Here is a 25288-nt window from a genome sequence, read left to right as displayed (position 1 = left end):
AGAAGCCCACAAAACTTCCTCCTCTAAATCCTGTTTCACACTGAAAGTTCCTTTGAGCAGCAAGCTCTAACCCCAGTGATGTGCGGCAGAACTGAACGTGGGAACAGTTTGGAGGGCTGATCCTGCTTTGAGGAAGCACTACTCTTCAGCCTGCTCCATGGGCTCGTGACCATCCTGAGCTAATCTCCTACCCGAGACAGCCCAAGCACTACCTCTGTGCCGATGGGACAGGTTTCTCTGACCTCTCTACACACCGCCCCTGCACACACTGACTCCAGGTGGCCGAGGGAGCCTTTGCTCTCTAGGTGACAGCAAGTGGGGAAGGGAGAGCTCACTCAGAGCTCCTGGGGGTTCGTGGCTTAGCAGACTCGCCTTTCTGTGAGCCTCAGCTCCTCTGGGAGAGGAGGGCTGGGGAATCATATCTAGAAATGGTGACCGTGACAGCAACAGCAACCACCAGTTCTATGCCAAGCACTCTGCTGACAGCTCTGCTCGGCCAGAGCTCTGAGCCAGCACTCAGTAGCAGATGAGCTTCCTGAAGTGCAAACCAAGCCACCTCACTCCTGCTCAGAAAATCCGAAGCGCTGCCCCCTGTGCTAGGACTCAACTCCAGACTCCTCCCGCACTGCTCTGCCCTCTATCCTCCCTGGCCTCTCTGCTTTAGCCTCATGGCCTGTACAGCCAGGCAGGCCCAGGAGCTACCCCGCCTCCCTCCATTCCCTCAGGACTCTGGTCCCCTGTCCCCTGTCCCCTCAGGTGGGTGTAGAACATGCTCCCTCTAACATTCCGCAGTTCCTTATTCTCCTCTCGGGACCAGCAGCCCCTCTGTATTATACCAGGCACGCACATGCACAGGTGTGTATATGCTGGCATGCATGCATGCGTGTGTATGCTCGTGTGCCTGGGTCAGTGTGTGTGCTGGCTGCCCACCTCCCACTGTACACACGCTCTTCAGGGGCCGGCACCAGAGTCTGGTGTTTTGTCTGTTTGCTGGAACGTTTGTTTTGCCCACTGCTCTATCCTAGGCATGAAGAATGTCTCTGCCCAGCTGATGCCTCCACACACTCCATGCAATGAATGAACAGGTGAACCTCAGAGTAACCCCGGTGGACAGTTTCTTGTCTTCATTTTACAGAAGGTGAAATGGAGTCACGGTTCACTGAGGAAGCAGCAGAACCCAAACGCAAAGCCCTGATTATGACCACATTTTTACGTAGGGTTCCCATGATGACAGACTCGGAAAGACACAACTCGTGTAACAGCAGGAAGGTCTGGTCTGGGAGCTTTTCCCTGGTAGATGGACATCTTGTTATCTCCCTGTGTGCTATGGTAGGGCCACAACCTGAATGGACCTGATCCCTAACGTGAAAGGGCTCGAAGGTTCTGACTGCTCGGGACCCAGGGCCTCACTTCCAAACCCAGGCGGCTGTCACGTGTGAGCGTGCATTCCAGGCAGCTGGGGAGCCTGTGCACAGACTGTGCCTCACACCCCCACTGGCTGGGACCAGGAATCTGCACCAGGAACAACCTCCTCGTGATGCAGATGCTGGTGGCCTGGGGACCACTGGCCAAGAAGATGCCTGATGGCCTCCATCACTGCCTCTGTGGTCAAAAAGCTCTTCGTGCTTTTACTACCAGCATTCTGGAGCCATACAGGGCAATGGCCAAGAGGTTCCGAAATCTAATTGCCCAGGTTTGAACCTGGCTCTGATGCTACCCAGCTGTGTGACCTTGGATAGGGGTTTTAACTCCATATCTCAGTCTCTTCACCTGAAACTAAGTTTTTTTTGGTATGGGGAATCGAACTCACGACCTTGCACTTGCCAGGTAGGTGCTGTGCTGCTGAGCTATATCCCCAGTCCTCTTCCCCTGAAATCAGGGATAACACTATTTCTGTCTCACTGGGGGAAGATCAAATGAGACTATATACAAAACCCACAACACCAAGAGAGTCTGGTAGCAGTGACCCCTTATCAACGGCACCAGTCCACAGTGAAGCCCGTGAGTTTCCCGTGAATCTGTGCGACAGTGGGCTACAGTGACTCGTAGGGTTGAGAGGGGTCTAACAGAATCGTCAGCAATCCGCTTGCTCCACCCGTTCTCCTCGAAAAGGGCATTTCCATGTTTTATCAGTAGCCAAATGCTTGTTTTTGTTGCATTTTAGGAGCTTCCTTCGTTCCCAGCACACTCTGGGCTGAGATGCCACCGCCATGTATACAATTCCCCCAGCAAGGGGAAAGGAGCCATTTATCAAACGGAATCCATCTGATTTCCTGGATCCAAGACGTCTCCTGCCTCAGGTTTCCTTTCCTCCCCATCTAACCCTTTTAAAAATAGAACTGCCCACTTCCCAGGAGACTGAAGCGATGAGAGCGGTGTGCAAATCTTTTTATACATGACCAATGCAGTTAGGTTCTTCAAATCAGGAAGTCAGCCTGAGACCAGCAATGTGCTGCACCGGACAGCAGAACAATGCCTTTGAAGGCTTTTTCAGCAAAACATTATTAAATTATGTGGAGAATGCAGCGAATACACCAAAGCAAAAACAACAAAAATAGAAAAACAAAACACAAACGGGGTTGCAATGGGGAAAATTAGGGGAAAAGCATTTACTTACCAGGCTTGCCTGTTTGTTTTGCAAGCAAAGGGCAAGAAGCAACAGAAAATGGAAGCAAAACAGATAATCAGGGCAGTTGTTAGGAAAGCAGAAAAAAATCAATTGCACAACCTGGAATGCAGAAGGCACACAACTCTTTTTTTTTTTCTTTTTCCAAATTCTAAACAGCCAGTACTTGCATTGGATAAGACATATCTGATGAGAAGGAACAATGATGGCTGGATCAATGTCACACGTGTGGAGAGCCATCTGTGAAAGCTGTACGGGAGCCACAGAAGCAGACAGAGCTAGCTGGGTGGGCTGCACTCGTGTCAACTTCACAATGTTTATGCTCACGCTGGTCCTGAACTGTTGTTTACCCCCTGCCCCAACTGATGCTGGTTAGGTGGGTATAACTGGGGAACGAAAATATGAAACCCAGATGAGGCTCATGGGAGTGCTGCACACCTGCCCAGAAAGGCGTGACCAATCACAGCTACAACCAGTCCCAGTCTGGCCTCAGGCCCCTGCTGTCTTCTATGGGAATATGAGGACCTTGAAGTATATGGCAGCTTTAACCAATGATCTGTAACAGTCACTAAAGGATGCCAACCATGCATGTGCCACCTTGCCGGTGAGAAACGCTCTGGAAAAGTGGATAACAAAGGGAATAATGAGTGAGGATGGGGAACAGACACACAGAGAGATCACGCTGAGTGACCACGCTACTCCCAGCTAGGCTCTGGGGCGGGGGGTCCTCTCAGAGCCACCCCGAAGGTATAGGAAATTGCTTAAAGGGGCTGAATCTACAGCTCTTGGAGGGGCAACCTTTGGCCAAACATACCAGGTGTCCCTGGGGGAGAGGTGGCATATGCGGCCATAATCCCCGGAGTCAGAGGAAAGGGAAAGCTGTCGTTCTCTGCAGGACCACGCTGGAACTGTATTGTGCACACTCTTTACATCACTTCAGACTGAACACACGCTAGCTGCTCTCATCCCAGCTGCAAATATTCTGTGCGGAAAGCCTCAAAGTCTAGTGACCTTTCCACCACACAGGGACCAGCCACTTGTGCTAAACTCACATGTTTGAGTTATCAAGAGTCTGCTTGTACCAAATTTGCCAGCTAACCAGGAAAAGCTGGCTGTGGGCAGCCTTCTCTCAAGAGCAAAGCTCACGCCCTTCAATCTTCAGTCGAACATCTGTACGCGCATAATCACAAGGGGAAAATTACAACTGTCTATCTCAGATGTTTCCAGATGAGCTGTGGCAGGTCTGACTGATGCTCTCGTGTCCCAAACCTCCAGGAGGCCAAAGGTTTGCTCACTTTGGCAGACATTTCACATTGGAAGATGTGCAGTGGTGCCTTGGTTTACAAACTTAATTTGTTTTACAATTTGGGGAAGATGGCTGCATTTGTGTGCATGAGGGGGTGGCTGTGGTCACGTTTGTCACCCATGTGGAGTTTTTAAATGGAAGCAAAATTCTGCCACACACTTGTTTGGGAACCTAATTCTTTGCAAACAGAAGTGCTCATGGACCAAGGTATTATTGTAAGTCCTTCATTGCCCTGACCACTTTTATCAGCAGTTCAATTCCCAGGGTTTTAAAATGTTTTTGTCTCACCCATACGTGTTCACAAATTCTTAAACCAATTTAACACACTGCATTTGATAGAAAGCACAGTGAGACTGACACAACCAAGTGGTCTCTTCTGGAGCTCAGGTGAAATGGCCTTGGTTATAATAAACTATAATTAAAGCTCTTCGATGCCTGCTGCAACTGTGCATGCCTATGATTCCAGCTATTCTGGAGGCTGAGGCAGAGGATTCCAAATTCAAGGTAGCTTGGGCAATTTGGTGACACTGTCTCAAATTTAAAATAAAGAGCTAGAGGTTTAGCTCAATGAGGGACCCCCAGTTCAATCTCCAATACACCAAAACAAAAACAAAAACGAAAAAACTCCTTTGGAAAGCACTCAATGGCCAATTCACTGAGGTTACTATTTATTCTGGGACAAGCTAGAGGTGGGATGTGACTTACAAATCCAAATGTTTGAGAGAGGGCTTATTTGCAAACTCAAACATATCAATGGTGGTTTGCAGGAACTTGGAGTTTTTACTCCATTTACCCTTAGGGGGAAAAGATATTTTAAAATCTTATCATGATGAACCTAAACCTAAATAGCTACAAAAATAAATGCATAATCACCATCACGACCCACCATCACCAATCACCAATCACGACCCAAGTCATAATATCACTTCTGAACAATGATCATTATTGCAAAAGCTTGGGCTTGGTGCTTCTGTAAGATCTTTTCTCATTATGTAAAAAGAAAAAGAAGATAAAGTAGAAAAGAAAATAAAAGCCCAGTTGTAACTTGTAACCCGAGGCCGCCTTTTATCAAGGGCCAAAGCAATTTGTCAGTGCTAGCAGCCTGGGTGCTTTGTGAAGACTGATTTTGAGGCAGTGTCCAATCTCAGGAAGAAAGAGCACTGGTATTGGTTGGCAGGGTTCTGGACAGTCACAGAAGGAAGGACAGGGGATAGGCAAACGCCAGAGGCTCCACTATCCTGGCCCTAGACCCCTGTATAATAGTTGAGTGGGAGAATTTTGTCACTTGAGTCCAAACTAAAATAGGATTTAGGAATTTGATTCCTATTTCCTCCCACAAGCAAAAGTTAAAGTCCCAAACAACCCAGGAGCAAACTTCATTCTCTTTTCCCATGAGGTGGACAGTTCTTTTGTGGCCTATGGAGGTGGCCACCGTGTTCCTCACAGGCATTAGGAATGCCCAGCCACATCCGGACGGGTGTTCCACCCTGAAGCAGAGCCACTTGCCAAGCTGTTCTTGGTCCTCCTGAGGACTTCATGCTCTCAGAGGCCTCCACCCTTGAAGGCCTCCCCCAGTTAGGAAACCTCCGGGCAGGTAGGAGCAACCCAGCCAGGCCACTTACCTATCATCTGTGCGATTGTCTTCTCATACTCAGCCACGATCTTCCTGGAAGAGACACGAAGGCATGTTGGATCAGGGTTTACTCAGTCACAGAAGCCTAGGAGCTGGATGCAAACAGTGTGACACCCCGCACACTGCACTGTCCCTGCACACCCCCAAGAGCTTCTAAACACAGTGCTTCCCCCACACAAACCCTTCAGTCCCTCCACTGCCCACCACACCAAACCTTCAATCCAACGACTGAAGCTTTCTTCGACCAGGACCTATCTCCCCCAGCCATCTCACTGCCTTCCGGCCATCTCAGGAACATGGCAGTTCAATGAGAACAAATGATTTCTTGTGACTCCGGCTTTCTCACCTCCACGCCCTTGTCCATGTTCACATCCCCTCTCCACCTCCACCACTCACAGTGTTACTCAAGGTCCTTCTCCAATGCTCTCTCCTCCAGTGTTTCCTCCTTCGTTCTAGCATTTCCTCTGCATGCTCTGCCAAAGCCTCCCATGTCTGGCCTCACAGCACATGAGCCCCGTCTTCTCCACTGGAGGAGAAGCTCCTTAAGGCCTGAAGCCACTTCTTACTCACTTGTGCTTTTGCAGCAGGGGATTGTTCTAAAGGAGCACTTCTCGGGGAGTCTAAACAAACAGCAGCTGCACGGAAACCTACAGTCTCTATTTAGAAACCTACTTTTTAGCTACCCCCAAGCGGAAGCAGCATGGTGTGAGGAGCCCTCGCTCCAAAGTCAATTTTCTGCAAGAAACCTCGGGAAAGGTTGCAGAGTTTCATTTGCATTATCCAGTGACGGTTTCCCCGAGAGAACCAACACATGCTAAAGCCCAAAGATCCAGGACCCAAAGGACAAAAGACCACAAAGACTCAGGGCTAGGTGGCCTAGTCCCTGCTGATCTGCATCACGCAGGTATGTGGCTCTGAATTCGGAGCTGGGGGCTCCCTTACTACCTGGTAAAGACTGACCCTTGAGTCTGATCTGAGGCTCTTGGGGGGAAGTCAGTAAGGTTAAAAGACAATGAAAGCAGAGACATTTTGCGGTCTGAAGGCTTCATACCTGTTGGGCATCTGTCCCTGGCTTCTTGACTTTCATTCCAAGATCAATACCTCAACTTAAACAGATCCACAACAAGAAAGGTTCCCATGACGGAGCCCGTCCTTTCTCAGTCCTACACATCAGGACTCCTGTGTTTTCTGAGATTAAGCAAAACCCTGCATCCAAGAATCACAGAACTATAAGGCAGGCTTGTGTCCTTTTAGAATGGTGTGGCTAGCATGGATCTAAAAGTGCTTTAGTACACTGTATTTTTGGCTTATCTTCCCAGAGACCCCTAGAGATGGTACTCTCACAGTGTCTGGCATCACTGATGAGGATGCAGGGACATGTAGACCCAGAAACTTCTCCAGGATCCCAAGGCTTCAACGTGACAGAGATAAGAAGTAACCCAGGTGTCAGACTGTGGAGCCTCAGTTCACAGGTCTTATGCTCTAAGTTTTGAGGCAGTTACTGACTCGCATGCTTAGATGACAAAGGTGAGGCACAGAGTTAAGTACCAACCCAAAGCAACTAGGAAACAGCATGATTTTTTACCTGGTCTGGCTCCAGAGGCTGCAGGGGCCATCAAATGCCAGTGCTACTGCAGCAGCTAGTGACATCTGAAATCCTACCCTATCAGTTAGTGAACAGCGCCTCTGGGGCCCCCAGGGGAGCAGAGGGGCCTTCTTGGTATGTCCTGTTTTTTGCCAGCAGGTGAAAAAACGAGAGCCACTTACTACTTCTTACTTCCCCACAAAAGAGATCTTTTTTAAAGGCTGAAAAATAATGCAGCTGCAAGGATCCAGTTTGGATGCAGAAAACCATGCTTGGTTAGCCTCCCATGGGCTAGGACAAAAGCATCAGTGGAAAGAACAGAAACATATGGATTTTCAGGAAGATTCTACTGTGACCTAAGAAACACGATGTGGTTACACAGAAAGTCTGCTTGCTACCCCAAATGGTAGCCATGAATGTAATGGATTTAGACACTCTAGTGGCACTCAGCATTGCAGTTAAAGGTGCTATGTATTACATGCTGGCTATTTACTTCTATTATAGAACAAATGAAAATACATCATTCAGGGGCAAGTTGCATGGTGGAACCGGAGGCTGGTGGAGAGAAGAATTTTCATCATATACACATGTATTTATCATACTGCATTCCTTTGCCAATGTGCAGGCTGTCTTAATAACATTGATTTACTGTCATAAAAAAATATGACCCTTGCAAAATGAAGAAAAGAGGACTTCTCCAACCAAAGATACTATGTGGGGAGCCCATCAGTACCAGCTATTACCAGGCCACAGGTCAGCACCCCCAGGCACCAGGAAGGCTGAGTCCCAAGACTGACCTCATTTCCATCACTTCCCGCCGGCTCTCTTCATATTTATCTTTCCACTCTGAGACCTCTCTCTCCTTGGTGATGACCTAGTATCAGAGGGAGAGAAAGGTGAACTCCAAATGAGTGAATTCCAATTTGACCAAATCAAGGAGATATCAAATAAATATGTTAAAACTTTCTAGACCAAGCCCTAATTACATTCTGAGACTTACAGAGCAAGAGACAGAAACAGACTAGAGATCAGACTTTCATAATGCCCACGGGGAAGGTGTATGCTTTCTGTTACACACTAAACAAAGCCACATGTGTCTGTTAACGTGCGGTCTAGATCACACCCCTCCACCAAGTGCCACCCATCTATGTCTGCAATATCCAGAGGAGAAAGTCTGTCTCCGAAGACATGGATTTGTGGCTGTACATAACACTTTATTGGCTGTACACACACACTTTGTGGTTATATATACACACATTTACAAGTGACAGGCATCATCTCTCCCACAGCACATGCCACAGTACCTCAGCTCTGGCAACCTGGAGTGCAGAGTCCAGGTCCGGCTGCTGGAACAGAAGGCCTGGAGGCTTTTCCACCTCGGAAGTCCCGATGCGGGAGTACAGGGCTGTTTTGGAGATGGAGACATCTGGTGGGTGAGCGGCCTCTCTCTGTGGAATGAGTTTTCATTTAAAAAACAAAAGTAAAAACAAAAACACTCCAGTTAACATCCGCCACATAACAAAGAGGGCTGTACTCATCTTGCTGCGAGCTGCACTCATCCTCAATTGCACGGTTTTGAAACAAAAAACATCCAAAGTATGCGAAAATGCAAAGACTAATGAATGGGGCAATGGCAGGTACAATTGAGGGAACTCCAACAATCTACCTGTGCAGGCAGATGGAGGCGCTGAGAGTGGAGAAGCCTTGGCAACTCAGAGCCCTTGGTGTCAAGTGTGTCTGCAGCCAGCTTATCGCTGCCATTTATCAGACACCGAGCCACTTAGGTATTGTGCATAAAGACCAAGGTTATGATCCTGCAGGCTCCACTTCCCAATGAAAAGTTTGCTGGTGAATGATACTGAATTCTAGTCTATATTTGCCTAGCTTTGAATAACCACAGATTTAATCGCTGTTGTAAGACTGGCCACATTTCAATTTAGGAGGCCATTTGTTTGAAAAGATCCATTTGAAAGGCTGTGATTCACACAAAACTTCAGGCCCACTGTAGTTGTCAACTTCAATAAGCAATAATGTCTGGATACAGTTACGTTGCCATTAAAACTGTTACATCAGTGGGAAAACTGAAAACTGGGTCAATCAACATATCCACATTTGCTGATTAGATCTGCAACAAGCGGTATGACCCCCACCCCACTCAACAGACACTGCGGTGAGGCATTCTAGCCTCCTGCAGGTGACAGATACTAACCTCAGAGAGGTCAGGAGCAGACTATGATTATTCTTAGCACAAAACGCCCAGCAATTTGCAGCAGAATTGAAAAGCAGTGTTAGGAGCATCATCAATCAACTTGGCCAGGTTTGTCAGCCTACTTCTACCACAACAGAAACAAACCAATTGCACTCTCAGTCCTATTCATTAACCTCATGGTGCTCCCAGCTGCCAAGGTGACCTGCCCCCTGGTTACATATCCATTTCAATGGGACGTGATAGTGGTCTAACAGGCAGAATGGGGACTGCTCCTTCCTTGGGAAATTATGAGGATAAATTGAGTGGTGAACAGAACACCAAGGTTTAGTGGAGAAAGATTTGGGGACAGAGGATACAGACTGATAAAATGCAGCAGGTAGGATTACAGAACCAGCAGCAAACAGAAGGGGTAGACAGAAGGCACACAAGCAAAATGTCTCTGCGATCACAAGAACCACTGTGCTTACCTTACTACAGCACCAGGGATAGGGAAGGCCCTTATGAAAGGAAACAGCTTAGAAAGCTCAGGTGCAAGTTTAATGGATAGGACTGGAGATTACTCAGTTAGGGCTCGTTAGTTGTATACATGCAACATCCATCATCTAGGCTGTCCGGGAAGAACTCCTGCTGCCTTGGGTTCACTGACCCCACCTGGCTGTCAGTCCCTGGGCTTCCCCTGAAGTGGTACCACACGATCAGCTGGTCGGGGCTGGGAGCACACAGCCCCAGGCAACCGGATCCCACAGACTCACATGTCAAATGGGGTGCCAGGACCTGCTTAACCTCCAGTCCTCAAGACACCTCTGTTAACAGGACACCCGACCACAGCACAAGTGACTAATCACAGGCAGTAGGAAGGCTGGGCTGTCGGAAGCAAAGGCAGCCCCAGACCACAAGGTTCTGTATGGATGGGCTCATCACTGCTATCTGAAATGGTTTCCACAATTCTATCTGTTACGGAGAAACTTCTCAAAAGTAACGGAAAATTATTCCTAGTACCTGGAAATTATATCAACACTCAGTACCTGTACTTAGGAGAAAGTTCATAATCCTGAAAAAGACTTAAAAAGAAAAAAACAAACTGTTCTCATTACTTTAAAATGTGTTCTTTTAAAAAATTAGACAATTTTAAAATGCAAAGAGTATTAGAGCCATCAAACTCAACTGGTCCTTCTGAAGACAAAGAAATTGAGGATCTGAGAGATTTAGTGTAAACGTTTCTCAAAACGATATTCATCTCTGACCCAAAATAGACTGGCTCCCTTAAGTGTTAGGGAAAATTAATTTAATTAAAACTAACTTTACCATACTGGGCAGGAGGCAATTATCACCAATGAAAGAATTAATCATCTTTAAGCTTTTTAAAACAAGGAAATGAATGGGAAATGAATAAAACAATGATCTTTCTAAGCAAATGCAAAGGGATACTACCCTATACAGTGATTTATGCTCACGTTTCACTGCGGCCACCTGGTGTTTTCAGTAAAGGAACAAATGACTTCGAGACCCATTTGAATTAATGTTCTAATCAAGTATCCACATATTAATGAAATTCATCATACACAGTCTGGTTTCTCCTTACAGCCAAGAAATGTGTTCAAATGCAAGTAAAAGGTTTGTCTCTCACGGGTATTTTAGGATCAGATATTTTTAGGCTGAGCTTTGTTTCTCACATAATTTTCTACTTGCTACTTTAAAGAGGCCCAAAAAAGCTACTAGAATCACACACTGAAATGTAAAAATGGCCACAGGCCAGAAGGCAAGGGTGTTTGCAAGCAATTTCAACTCTCATCTACTCCTGAAGTCTTGGGCCCTGCGAGAATCCTTGGTCCACCACGACCTCTTCATATCGGCACGCCTTACAGAGACTGGACCCTCCTGCTGGCCTTGCAGTGGGGGATATCCTCTCACTCACCCTGACTCAGTGCTCCTTGTGGTCTTTCCTGTCCAAAGACCTTGGGGGCTTGGGCAGTACCAGGATCTCTGTCCCAGAGCAGTCAGAGGCCAACTGTGGAGGAAGTAAGTGCAGATCCAAGGCTTGGAGTGCCATGTGGGAGAGGCCACTTGGGGTGAAGACCAGAGCCATGAGTAGCCAGTGGCCATGGCAGAATAAAACTAAGTCCATGGAGTGTGGACAGGTATTCAGAGGGTATCTAAGCCACATGGCACCAACCTTCCGGTCCTTAAACACAAGCTCCAGGTGATGACTATTTGTTCTCAAAACTGGCAGATAAACTGAGGCCTACAAGACAGTCCTTTCTTACTGCTCGCCAGACTGTTCTCATGGCTTTCAGACCTGTGTCCTTCTGTGATCTCACTGTCAAATGGTGATGGGACGGTGTGGCTGGCGAAGAAATAGAACACAATGCTAGGCTGCTCGCCAAGGATACAAGCTGTCCCTCAACCCAAGTCCTGCTCCAGCTCGTGTAAAATTCAGGTTCCTGCTCGTCCAGGCCAGGACTCTTGGAGGAATCAGACAAGGAAGTCATACCACATCTCCTCCCCATGGTGCTGGTGCTACCACTCTGAAGCTTCCGCTGTACAATCTTATCCTTTAGTCTTTAGAGAGGGTCCCTAGAAAGCCCAACAGCTCCAAGATCACAAGCAGAAGTCACGCAAATCATAGCAATGGCCCCGTGCTTTGCACTCTTTGGAAAGCCATATAGTCAGGACATTCCGATTCTGTCCGACCTGATTTACGCTAAACCTAGGGCTGCTGTGCAGCGTATGCAGCAACCCTGGTCAGATTCGCCCCTTGGAGGGGAAACCAAGTTTGGCCAGAAGTATGTAGGAGGAAAGTAAAAGGGAGATTGTAGGCCAACACCCCAGCTCCTAGGAGCCTCTTATTTCTAAGGACTTTTGACTAGTGAAAAAGGAAGCCTGTAGTTCCTCAAAGGCTAACTCAGCTCTGTCAGGCTAAAGCGAAATGACAGGTGAAGGTACTCTAAGAAACAACCAGAGGGCCAGGGATATAGCTCAGAGGCATGAGCACCTGCCTGGAAAGTGCAAGGTCCTGAGTTTGATTCCTGGTACCAAAAAAAAAAAGAAGAAAGAAACAACCAGGTACACCCCCACCCCTGTTCCTGCTGATTCTCATCCTCGCAATAGGATATCCGTTATTCCAAATGCTTCCATTTTTGTGTTAGCACCAGTTTAAGTCCACACTGCCAGACAAGGCTGTCACCTGCAGCTGAAATACAGCAGCAGAAAGAAGAGCAAATTAATTGGATACCCAGATGTGGTTTTCTCTGTCTATAAATCAGCCTCTTCTGACACAGTGAGGGGCCATCAAGAATCTATGTGTAAGGAACGCACAGAGACCTACCTGCAGGTCCAACGATCCCCCTCAGGTTAGCTAGCTACAGAAAGGACATCTACTTTCCATGGGCCAGAGTTATCAGATAATGTATTTTCCTAAAGTGATATAAGTTCCTATGGTAGAAAAAGATGTTCCTTATACTCCAAGATAGTTCTACCCCAGTAGACTATTCCTTTTAGCCTGCATTTCAGAAAAACATAAGGAGGTGGTTAGGCCTACACTCAGTAGATCCATGTGACATTATTTTCTAAATCAAAATTGGGACACATGGTCTGAGAATAGGTTGTAAGTGACAGGTCACCAACTCCTGTTTACATGTTTGCTGAGGACCACCTCTGGCATACTCTTAGAGGAAGGAGGCAGGGTACCCCAAAATACTTCCATCCCAACTGAAACTACTCAGCAGAATATGCTCAGTTGTGCATCAAACTTCTATTCAGGAAAGCACTGCACCTACAGTAGCCAAACTTAGGCAACTCACTCTGCTGTTAAGCCATTCCACAAGGATATGAAGAGGTAAACCTAGCGTGTGTGTGTATGTGTTTAAGAGGAGTCCTCACTGCTTAATGGTTCCTAAAATTCTCATTTTCACGGAAACTTAATCCAATTTTATAGTTTAGCAACAAGAACAACGACATCGCTTATCTGTATTTACATTCTTACCCCTGCCTGGAATCCCCAAATTCCAAGTCTGGACACCTACAGTGTGACCACATCCTATCTCTGAGAAGAGTCTTTCTTTGGGCTGCAACCAAAAAGACCACATGTGTGGGCCCTTGGGGCATAGCAGCAGCTGGAAACCCTGCTCCTGCACCAAGTACTGGAGCTCCTCCGTGGATGAAACAGACAGGCAAAAAAAAAAAAAAAAGGAAAAGTGAGAAGAAGGGAGAGAAGAAGAGGAGAAAGAAAAGAGGGAGGAGGAGGGGGAAGAAGAACTTTCCTACACGACACCACACCACTGATCTGCATATTGCTTGAGGCTGCGCTGGCACAGAAGTGACAGGCAAGCAGCTGTGACACAGGCCAGATATAAACCCTGCAAACCTGAAATGTGGACAAGCGGCCCTTCACAGAGGACTGTGCACCAGTATCTTGCCTAACGTCTCAGGGCAGGTGTTGCTTTCACTTACTAATTACTGCTGATTCTCAGTGAAGTTAGATGTGAATTTGCAGAAAGCAGAAAAGTTGCAAATTATTTTTGTTCACAGGGAAACAAATGATATTTACAGGAAAAAAAAAAAACTTCAAAGGTAATAATTTTTAAGTCTTGCTGAGTCAGTATTCTATCTAATTTTGCCACCTTACTCTATACTTAAGCTTCTCCTGTTCTCCACTTAGCCAGCACTACCATCTGTCTGTTCTCTCATTCTTGAGTTAAGCAGAGCTTAGGTATGTGTGTTTATGCAAGAGTTACGCTTTCAGTTTTTTGGAAAGCACACTTTGTGGGACACTCACAACACCTGCCCGGCTGATGGTTAGCAAAGCATCCCTGGACCACGGTGGCACACACAGCATTCCAGGAGGCAGTGCACTGCAGTGACAAACCAGTACCTTGGTGTCTTGGCGGTTGCGGGAAGCCAGGGCAATCTGCCTGGCCAGCTTCAGGGCTTCTATCCGCATGACGGCAAACTCTAACTCCTCCTGCCCGACGGGTGGGGTGTGAGCAGACCGTAGGGGAAATGCATCAAGACAGACGCGATGTTTTCCACATCCCAGAAATGAATGTGCCACATAAATGTGTCATGACAGGTACTCGGGGGGAAAAACACACGCTCGGCTCTCTTTCACAGTGATCACCTCAGCAGATCATGAAACAAGTGTGTTTAATTTCCTTTTACAAAACTGCCCCTTTGAATATCTATCAAGAAGTACTATGCAGTGGAATAGGAAGTGATTTTGAAACAGTCGAAGTTTTTATTGTACTGTATTCTTTCATTTCTTTCCTTTCATTTTGCTTAAAGTTGGCCAACACTTTCCATAAACGGATGTGCATCTCTCAAAAGACCTTCTTGGTGTGCCCCAAACATCCTAGGCTAGGATATCAAATTAAGCTGTCAAATTTAAAGCACAGAGTAGATAATCATTTTGGTTCCAGATGCAAGACTGAGTCCAGATGTCATCTCCATGGGAATCTGAGGTTGCCTATACATATAAACAGCTTGGCTCAATGGTGACCTAACACCTTTGATTCCATGAATAAATCACAGAAACTGCCTTCGGGGCTATCAATACATCTGAATAATGACTGTTTAGCCAAAATTCCAAATTGAAACAGAAATGGTTTGTTCAATGTGCAATTGCACAATTTATATAATTTCAGCATCCTGGATAAAGTACACCACATAAATCAGTGTCTGAGGGGAAGATATTTGATCTGGAACATTCTAGGCAGTTCCTCATTAAGTACTGCCTCAGTTCCTTTGGGGGTTGGGAGTTCATTCTCTACTGAGGTTTTGACAAATTCCCAAAGGTCACACGTGGGCTACAAACCTGAAGTTTCTGAGCAAATACTGGGGGGTTCTTTTCTGCTAAGTCAGGTTCCAGATAGTCAAGCGCACCACAGAAAGAGGCTGGATGGGCCAGCCTGCTGAGGAGGGCATCAGCAGAGGCAAAGGCGCCCTCGGGAGCTGTCTGAAGGCCGGTAGAAAGGAGGACACAGAAGAAAAATAGAGGAGAGCAGAAAGTGATATTGATTCTAGACAAGGACTATGCATGCATTTGCTGGACATTTGTGCCTTATGACTAAAGAGAGTATCAATTAGCTGCCACTACTCCAGGGGTCATCAGGAGGAATTCCCATGTGCTGACAATGAACATCTTAAGCCTGGCAGGCCCAACCCTCTCCCCCAAAACACAGACTTAAGTACTCTCCCCACCTACAAGCCACCCTCACTCTCCCTAGCCAATAGGTGGGAGGTAAGCTAGCTGACGGTTTTTCAAAACACAATGAAACTCATCAAGGAAACAGCTCCAGGTATAAACATCAAAGGAAATAAGGTCTGGGGAAAGGTCATTTTCTAAATAATGGAAAAATGATTTTAAACAAAACAAAGTGTCTCTGCGTAGACTTTAAAATCAGGGGCCAACTTTGTAGAAGGTGAACCATGAGTCCTTCATGGTATTTATTTGCAAGATGACTGATTCACGTCTAACCCTCTTTTTGCCCACTGTTACGTTTCTATTCTCCAGCTCAGCATTCAACTGCCAGACAAATGAAGTCTTCTAATACAGAACAACCAAAGTAACATACTAAATCAATGCCTTCAAGCCTGCTGGGAGATTTGCTAGGTCAGAGATAAAAGAAATTAAATGTGGAAAAACCTTCACATATGCATCACAGACCCCAGGCAGACCACAGATGCCTGATGGACACACGTAATAACATGCAGGGGGTTGGGTGGGTGAGGCCTTTGGCTCAGGTCTGTTGGTTTTGTAAGGTGCTGGGAGGGTCAGGAAAGGAGAGGTAAAATTCCTGGTCTATAAACCAGAGAAATCTCGTATAACTAAGACCCAGGCAAAGCACTTAAATCCCAAAAAGGAGGGTGCCCCCTGCTCTACCACTCTCTGCCTGTGCCAGAAAGACTATCAAGGTAAAGTACTGGCTGAGGATGGTGCCGAAGGAACAATTTAGTCCCAAGAGGGGACAAATGGAAAATAAATAGTGCTACGTGTAAATAAAAGCATTGAGGTAAGAATTGCCAAACCATCCCGGTGGGAATGGAGGGCCTTTCCCCCATCATGACGATGTGGGGCCCAGAAGCTGGTTCCGGTGTCCTGGGAGCCAGGACAGGCCCCAGAGAAGTGCCAGGGGGTGGTAACGGCACCATCTGGCCCTGGTCTCACCCCCAGTGATTTCCAGTTCCTCTCACTCCACTTACAATTTCAATTGCCTCTGAAGGGGTCCCCAAGGCCATGACCTCCAGGTCTTTCTGGGAAGACTTCTCTGGCACTTGCAAGTGTGGCTCTTGGCTGATGGCCAGCCCTCGTGGGACAGGATGCTGGGCTTTTGCTGCAGCATTCACCAGGGCTTCACTCTCCTCAAAACTGGACCTGAGGAAACAAAGGGCATCTTTAGCATCCTCTGACTGGAATCAACCAGGAAGCCACAATCAGTGCAACAGGGCTGTGTCCGCAGAGGGACACGGGCCAGGTCTTTAATGGGCATGTAGCCTCCCAGCTGGGCAGACAGAGGAAAGGTGTGGCCCAGCTCCACCCTAGTGCCAAATGACAAGGGAGGGGCTGAGCACAGATGCCACCGGCTAAGGAGCACAAGCTCTGATGTTAAACTGATAGCCAGTTGCTCAGCTGTGTACTCTGGGGAAAGTAACGTACCAGAAATGTACCTTTGTGAAGATTAAATAAAATGCTGTATTGTGTACAATACTCAGCACAGCACCCATCCTATGGTGGCACTACTGTTGTTGTAGTAAAATTATCATCTCAGCCCCCGGCAGATTCAGTAAGTTTGAGAAGTCAAACCAAGAACTTTGAGTCTTGCATAATGTAAGGAGCAGGCAGACAAGGATGGCACAGTCCAAATCTTAAAGCAATATCCATACTTGCCCAAACACTGCACCTCTCACAACATGAATCCTGACAGATGCAAACACTGCCATCCACACTGGTGACATCCATTCATCAAGCATTACACAGGGACCGGGAACTCTGACAAGTGCTTCCCACACATCACTGCTCTGGAAGCCAGGTACCTTGTGCCCGCTGCACAGCTGGGAGAAGCTCTGGAGACTAACGGCCTCTTTTTATCTTCTTAAGTACCTCTGAGGTCAATCTATTACTCTCACTTGACAAGTGGGGAAACTGAGGCACAGGGGAGGGGGTGAGTAACTCACCTTAGCCAGCAAGGAATGGAAGTGGGGACCCAGGTTCTGAATGGTGTGTCATGCTCTTTACCAATGGGCAAATGACAGAAAGAAGTGTGCAGATGGGGATGCAATGGGGACCAAGTCAGCTGTTAAAGGATTTTACCTTAGTACAAAGAGCCCAGTAACAAAACCAAGGAAGGGATCTGTGTCCAGGTGGACAGAGACTGAAACTGGGCTGTCTGAATACACTAAAGGGAATGGAGTCAGGATAACGCTGTGATAGTGCTCAGAGGCTTTGGGGCCTCTGGCCCGGCTGCTAACTCTCTCATCATGGAAGTCATACCCTGAACACGGCGTCGGGGAATCTGACATCCGGACTGGAGGAGACTTGATGGGGCTCTCCTGAGATGCGTCAAACATAAGGTACAAGGCCTGTTTCTTCGGAGCGTCATCGTCCTGCTGCAGGGATCAAAGGCACGCATCAGCTTGGTACAGTTGGCCTGCACATGCCACTGAGATGAAAACCAGAGCACTGTCCAGTAGGGATCAAACAACTCATCAGAGAAAAGCTTTCACTTCCAAGTGATCAGAAAGAGGAAAGCAGGGCCTGGCCAGAAGATGGGTAAAGAGAGGGAGCAAAGGACATGGCGGGGAATATGCAACCAGATACAGGTGGCCATGTGTGTAAGGGGAGAAAGAACTGGACGTGTCGCTTTGCTGACCCTGCTCAGGCACCAGTGTTTACTGGCCACCTTCTCTGGCTCAGACACTGCGCTGGCCACTGAGGATAAATGGAAGACTAAGGCAAGCTCCTGGCTTGGGGCTGCCCACTGTCAGGTGGGGAAGATCAGCTTGGTGACCTAAGGAGGAGCATTGGAAAGAGGGACAGAGCAATGGACTGAGTCTGGTAGGACAAGGATTCCTCTCACAGCATGGGCAAGAAGGGCCTGGGCAGAGAGCAAGGTGTGGGCAGTGGCTAAGGACTCTAAGGGTCCAGGCATGTTCAGAGCCAGCAGAAAAGCTCAGTGGCCTGGTGCACAGGGGTGTGCAGTATGGACCCAAGTGAGGGAGTGGGCGGATCAGGCCACAGTAGGGCACCAGGACTAAACCCCTGAGGGTATGTGCACTAGCATTTCTTAGTGATGAGGAGACCCTGAGAGAACTCTGCATTCTGGGGTGACCACAGAAGCCCCCATCACAGTGGCCAGTGGGCATGTTGTTCCTCTGCACTATCTCAAAATCTCTGGATGGCTTGTGGCTCCTAGGTAAAGTAAACTCCTTATGAAATCCATGCATGAGGCCTGCTGATGTCCTGGTCAGCAAGTGTGGTGCGTAAGAAGTGGTCTCTGGTGGTTTTGATCCCATTAAATTAACAGTATCAAAATACATGAATGTTCCACTTCAGTAGTAAAATGTCTTCCCCTTGGTATTATACATATGGTGTCAACAACTGGGTTGCAATCTCTGAGTGAAGGAGACACTCTTTGAGTGATATAGCAAGAGATAAAGATAAAACCCATGTGCTGTACTCGGCAAGCTGATTTCAGTCTGGGCACAGGTACACTTCCTGCCCAACTTTCAAGTCTACTGCACTTTAGAATCAGCAACCCCTGCATCTATGAACAGTGCATAGAAAGATAAAGCTAAGAGTCACAAGTCCAGGACCATTTAGTGTCATGGCAAGCTCTCTGGTACTACCCCATACCCCATCTCCAAAGCCATCACTGAACAACAGCACAGCAAGAGGGTACACCCTGAACAAAATGCCTGGGCGGTAGTCACGAAGCCAGGAAAGACAGCTGCCTGTTATAAGCACTTAAAATGAACATGGGGGGGTGGTTACTGCCCAAAGGATCAGTTGCTTAAAACCATTATAGTGAACCCTTAATATCCATGCAAGATTGGTTCCCTGCAAATATCCAAACCCCTTATACAGAATGGCATAGTATTTGAGTACGACCCACATATATACTATCATATACTTTAAATCATCTCTAGATCATTTACAATACCTAATAGGATCTAAATGCTATATAAAGTTATGATATATTATGTAGGAAATAATGACAAGAAAATAAGTCTCTACATGTTCAGGACACATGTAGTTATTTTAGACTATTTTTGTTCTAACGCTGAACCTGTGGACATGGAGAGTCAACTGTAATTTAGAAAACAGTTAATAACACTTACAAAACACTCCCCCTTAAAGAAATTCTGATGCTCCCATTCTCTTGAGTCTAGCAAAGTAATTCTGCGGGAAGCCTAATCCTCTTCTCCCTTTCACCTGAAAATACCATGTGATGCGGACTGAGTGTGAACCTCAAGCTGCCCTCCCCAGTTCACCATCACCGGGCCCCTAGATGCTGTGGGTACAGAGGACAACAGTGTGGGCTCTGAGCTCCCACAGATGCTTTGCATGGGTAGGGGAGGAGGTTCCTGCCTGTCACAGCAAAGGGCAGAGCAGGAAAAACTTACAGGTAAGGAGGAGCCAATTTTTTCCATATATTCAATTTCATAGGAGTTTCTGTAATCTAACTCTGCAAAGAAACACAAAGTGAGATTAGTGTCGGAGAAAAAATACAGAATATTTGAGGAATGCCCACTGACCCAAGCCTTGGGATGCAGCTGCTCAGCTATTTTCAGTTAGTCCACTTCTTGCTGGCAGGGAATCCGCCTTTAGGGAATCTGAGGGAGTCCAAAGAAGTGAAACAGTGTTGGCTATGGGCAAATCTGACAGTGCTGTGCACCATATTCTGTAACTCTTGTGTGCAGCATGGAAGGACACTCCCTGATGACATCTTTGAACTGGACCTGTACTTGTCCCTCTCTGCAAATTCAGCTCCAGCCCCACTGCAAAGCAAGAGAAGGACAAGTACTATTCCTCCAGTGTGGCTTGTAAGAGAGGCTTTGCAATCACCCGGACATTTCCTAAATCTCTACCAGTGTCTACAGGGCCAGGCCGAATCAATTTTCAAATGAAAACATTATTAAAATCCAATTAGGAAGAGAAATGATGTATTTTGAATGGATTGGTGACATTAGGTTGCAAAGAAAATTCCTGACACTTATTGAAGACTAAAAGCCTCTCTTTTTGCCTCAGGTACCTACAAGTTCCATAGCTCTGCCACTTAAAACTCCTTGTCTAGTACACAAATTCTATGCCTCACATGCAACTTACTGTATGCCTCACATGACCTGGGCAGTGAACACGGTGAACAGTGAACTCGAAAGTGACTCTCCAGACAGCAACCACAAACTAGAGCTACCAGATGCCTCTATTCAATAAGAAATCCAAGATGGGGTGACATCACTGTGCAAACAATATTAATGGCAATCCATAACGCTTAAGGTCTCAATTTTTTTGAATGAAGATAAATTTAGGCAGCAATTCTAATGGAAAGCTCCATTCTTTCTGCACATTGCTAAAGGCATCACCAAAAACATCTTCTTTAAAAATGAGCTCTACAATGAACCATTCTGAAAGAATTGTCATAAACCCAAGCTTCTCAGCATGTGGACAAGTTCTCAGGAAGTTCTGAATCTCCTTGGTAAAGCAGACACATCCTCCAGCTAATGGGACTGAAGCTGGCTTTGGGGATGAATGGTCAAAATGGCCATCTCCCTCCCAGATATTTACACCTGCAGGTATGCAGAGACAGTACATGAACCACATGCTGCTGAGATGCAGTCTGTAAAGCGCACCAACTGTCATGTAAGCCTGCACCAACTTAGTACCTAGAAAAGCACTGGCTTATGAAGATTTGATAGCCTCTTCACCTTAAAATCAGAAGCAGATGGGGATAAGGGGAAGGAGTGATGGGCAAGGTGATTTCTAGGGCCTCTGCTGGCTCTATCATTTTCTATGCATGAGGCCCCAGTGTACAATTTTATTACCCTATTAGAAACTGTTAAAAGTGGAAAGATAATAGTGAACAAGCTGCTTCTTCCAAGCTATCACTGGTATTGCCAAAGCATTACATAATCCTAAATAATTTAAATAATCGTAAATCATTTAAATCTCTCAAGACCCCCTAAATGGCACAGAGCACCCAGGGTGTACCCAACAAGTAAGGGATCACCAAGAAATTTTTCAGGGACCTGTGGCCCTGGCTCTGGTTGCCAGCTCACCACAGCGAAGCACTCTCCTGAAAGCCTGGCTCACTCCACCGACAGCCGGATCTGGGTGGGTGAGTTTCAGGTCACTGAGCTCACTTGTCTGCCTTCTCTCCAACCTGCCAAGGGGGTTTCTCTCTCCAGTGTCCAGAGTCTCCCATTCTTCCCTTGAGAGAAATCACCTGAGAGTACAAAAGGGGGTTCTCTGCCGTGCCGTCCCCCTCCCCCCAGTAATACTGATCTGTAACAGGCCTGGCTCTAGAAGGCCCACCCTCCAGCTGAGAACTTCACCCTCCTGATGGAGACACGTGGAGATGCTCCCCCAGAAGATGCCCTGCCACTTCCAACCATAGCCACATGGGGTCTTTATTTATCATTTACACAGCAGCCTGGATAGGATGAAAGGAAAATGAATGTCTCTTCCTGTCATCAGGACGGTCTCTGTATCTCAAAGAAACATCTTATTGAAACTGACTTTATGAATCTCACTCATCTGCTATGAATACTAAGTCTCACAGGGTAAGCATGGGGTGAAGCATGTTCAAACTCAGCCTCCTTTTCACACATGGCCAGATCCGGGTGGCAGAGCAGGGAGGGTTATACCAACAGCACCAAGTGGGCCATTCTTTTTACAACTTCAAGAGAAGCTCACTTGCTAAAGCTTATGGCTGCTTCACACCGAAGAGGTCCAAAGTGATTTTTAATGGGTCCTCTCATGTCCAACGACTGCTTCTGGTAATTATTTTGTATCAGGGTGCTGTACAGTGAGACAGCCTGAATGTCATTTTCCTGACTCTAGTTGCTAGAGCTTTGCTGGAGGACCGAAAAGAGCCATAATCCGAAGCCAGAGGATCTGTATTCCCAACATCAGAGAAACCAACTTACCTGACTACTCTGTGACAACCGATTCATCTATAAAATGGAGTTCAAAGTGCCACATTTTTTGGATAAAATGAAACAGTATAAAATCAAATCCACACAATGGGTACTATAAATGTAACAGATTGGGATCTCTTACATTTTGCTCACTGCTATTATTGCTCATTGCTAGTATTTCTGGAACGTTTCATGTAAGTGACATAAGGAGAGAAGAAGACAGCCCTTTGGAAAGGAAAGTGGCAGCAGCTCCCAATAGCCTCAGGGGCCCCCTTCTCAATGTCTGACACCGTGTGTCACAGCAATGGTGCCCACCATTCAAATAAATGGCTTAGGTCCCAAGAAGGGCACCCTCGCCTCTGCTGGGACGTGGGAAGAAGCTGATATGGCTAAAGGGAGACAGGGAAACTGGGTGACCATCAGAGGGCCATGCAGACCTGTGAATCTCAAAACAACTGCTCTATGAGCACCTCTTAAACCAGAGACAAGGGAGTTCTCAGAGGTTACAGAGTCCCTTACCCCCAAGGGACCTCTCATGCGTTTGAAAGGACTGCCTGAGAGGAGGGCACTGATTACACAAGGCTGGGTGTTTGTATCTATCAATCTGCGGTTTTTAAACAGTGGAGCTTAGGAGTTGCCACAAACAGCTGATGTATTAGAGCACAATTGTGCTATTGTAATCACCTGGGCATCTTTCTAAACTAGTTTCACTGGGGTTTTTGAAACATTAAAGACAACACAAAGCTCTTCAACACTGCTCTTGGGCACCCAGAAGGGGAAGCACAATGAGCTCACACCTCCTGCTGCAGAGGAAGGCAGGGAGCCTCGTCAGAGCTCACGTAAATAGCGGGGCAGGAAAGTGCACAGCGTTAAGTCAGACAGACCCAGTTCGCCATGGATCAGCCCCACAACACTGGGCAAGTCGCTTAACAGCACCAAGCCTGTGTTCCTTCATTGGTAAAGCAGGGAGCTACAGACATCCATAATGCTGGAAGAAGGAAATGAAATCATGTATACAAGAGACTCAGCCCATTTCAAGGGACATGCTGAACCGTGGACAGTTACTGTTTTCCTCTTCTCACCTACAGAGTAGTATTAGAATGAAGTAATTATTATTTCTTCCTCAACATTTCATTTCCCTGTGGCTACTGACTTCTGTGTAAGAAAGTCTCCAATTACAGCTGCAGTCCTATCCTAATTCATTCAGACAATACATCAGCACCCCCATGCACATGTCTGGTGTTGCTGAATTAACCTTATGAAAGTAACAGGGATGGAGCTGGGGATTTAGCTCAGTGGCACAGCGCCTTGCCTGGCAAGCGCAAGGTCGTGAGTTTGATTCCCGGTACCAGAAAAAAACCAAAAACCAAAAAAAAAATTAAAAAAAGAAAGTAACAGGGATGATCTGATACAGGGCTCTGCATCCAATGGCCACAACCCAGGGTATCCTGCAGAGGTGGAGGGAACAGTTCAACACCTCCTGAAACTATAAGTGTAACGATGGATTTTTAATCCCATACCAGCCAAAATTATAATCATGACTCCCAAACTTTCCTTGCTGTCTTCTCTGAGGCAGGTTTAAGAGAGGTGTGTTTCAAACTTACACACTTATGTGTTTGTTGAACACTGAGCTTGTGAGACATTTGTTTTGGGACAATGACAAAGCTGAACAAATAGATGGTACCACTGAATGAGGCACTTATTCACTTAAAACATATTGAGATTTTTATTTCTAAGGAAAGAAGTCCATGTATTTGATTTCTAATAAAACCAAACCACAGACATAGCCCAAACTCGTATGTTATTTTATTCTTATCTACAATGCCAAGACTAGATGAGTTTTGAAATAATCTTCTCTGATATTTAGAAGTTTCTTGTACACCTCAAGGGACATGAGCCAGTAGAAAACCACAGGCATGGTCAAATGGCAAGGTCAATATTTGGGCCGTAATGTCCTCTGCCGCTTCTAGGACATAAACCTTCTCCCCATCACCTTATTCAGGTGATACCTGTTGCAAAGATCCAATCAACTGAGTTGGCACTGAGCGGTTTACCTGCCAGCCTTGTATTTCCTTTATGTCAAACCTGTCTTTAGCCCCTGATGTTCAGGGTGCCACAGGGGACACATAGGTACCAGAGTTCCTGCCTGCAGAAAGTGCAGTCTAGTTGGGAAATAAGAAAAGCACACACATCTTCACCATGCAGTTGTAAGTGCCCCACCTTGGCCCACAAGCAGTAGAAGCAAGCAGAGCAGGGAGTGGATGTCTAGGAAAATGCTAAGACAGGCAAGGTGGGAAACAGGAAGTAGGGTACAGGGCAGGCACTGGCCATAGCCTAGCAAGGTGTGTCCCAGGGAAAACCTGTTCATTCAGGTGAGGCTCATGGCTGACATGTGGAAATAGAGAAAAGTAAGAATGGAAGGGAGGCTCAGCCTGGGGCCCACGGCCTGTGGTATCAGGCTAGAGCAGTGGTGGCGAACCTATGGCACACGTGCCACAGTGGGTTGTTTGCATCATTGAAACCTCTGAAAGTTTCACCATCATTGGACTACAGTGAGATGGTAACTTTGAGGCCTCCCAAACTCCAAGCCAGGGGAGCAACCTGACAGCTAACTGAACAGTTCTACTTTGTAGAAAATAAAATGCTAAGAAGTCCAAGTATGTATATATTGGAACCGTCTTTTCATGTTCACACAAAGGAAGGCAGCAATGTATGAAAAGAAAATAAGCAACCCCAAATCTGAAACACCTGCTTCTATTATAAACTAGGTCTCACCACAAATGCACTTGTGGGTACCA

The 25288-nt window shown here is 46.7% G+C and overlaps 1 protein-coding gene across 12 annotated transcripts in view; it reads right to left on the bottom strand.

Moving 5' to 3' along the window:
- Tacc2 (transforming, acidic coiled-coil containing protein 2) overlaps positions 1-25288 on the bottom strand; it is a 213111-nt gene that overhangs the window by 4800 nt on the left and 183023 nt on the right. For 8 of the 12 annotated variants that reach the window (XM_013503062.1, XM_005401923.2, XM_013503065.1 and 5 more), the window contains 8 exons: positions 19977-20038; positions 17845-17960; positions 16557-16728; positions 15169-15309; positions 14230-14319; positions 8455-8598; positions 7948-8024; positions 5555-5598 (listed from right to left, as the gene is read on the bottom strand). In XM_013503062.1, the coding sequence (XP_013358516.1) occupies positions 5555-5598; positions 7948-8024; positions 8455-8598; positions 14230-14319; positions 15169-15309; positions 16557-16728; positions 17845-17960; positions 19977-20038 (846 nt within the window). The remainder of the gene's footprint in view (positions 1-5554; positions 5599-7947; positions 8025-8454; positions 8599-14229; positions 14320-15168; positions 15310-16556; positions 16729-17844; positions 17961-19976; positions 20039-25288) is intronic. The other 4 variants (XM_013503064.1, XM_013503067.1, XM_013503069.1 and 1 more) reach the window with 2 other exon arrangements.

This window comes from Chinchilla lanigera, unplaced genomic scaffold (genome assembly GCF_000276665.1).
Source record: "Chinchilla lanigera isolate Chin_1 unplaced genomic scaffold, ChiLan1.0 scaffold00076, whole genome shotgun sequence".
NCBI lineage: Eukaryota > Metazoa > Chordata > Mammalia > Rodentia > Chinchillidae > Chinchilla > Chinchilla lanigera.
The sequence above is the reverse complement of the archived record's forward strand: the minus strand, read 5'-3'. Positions and strand labels throughout refer to the sequence as shown.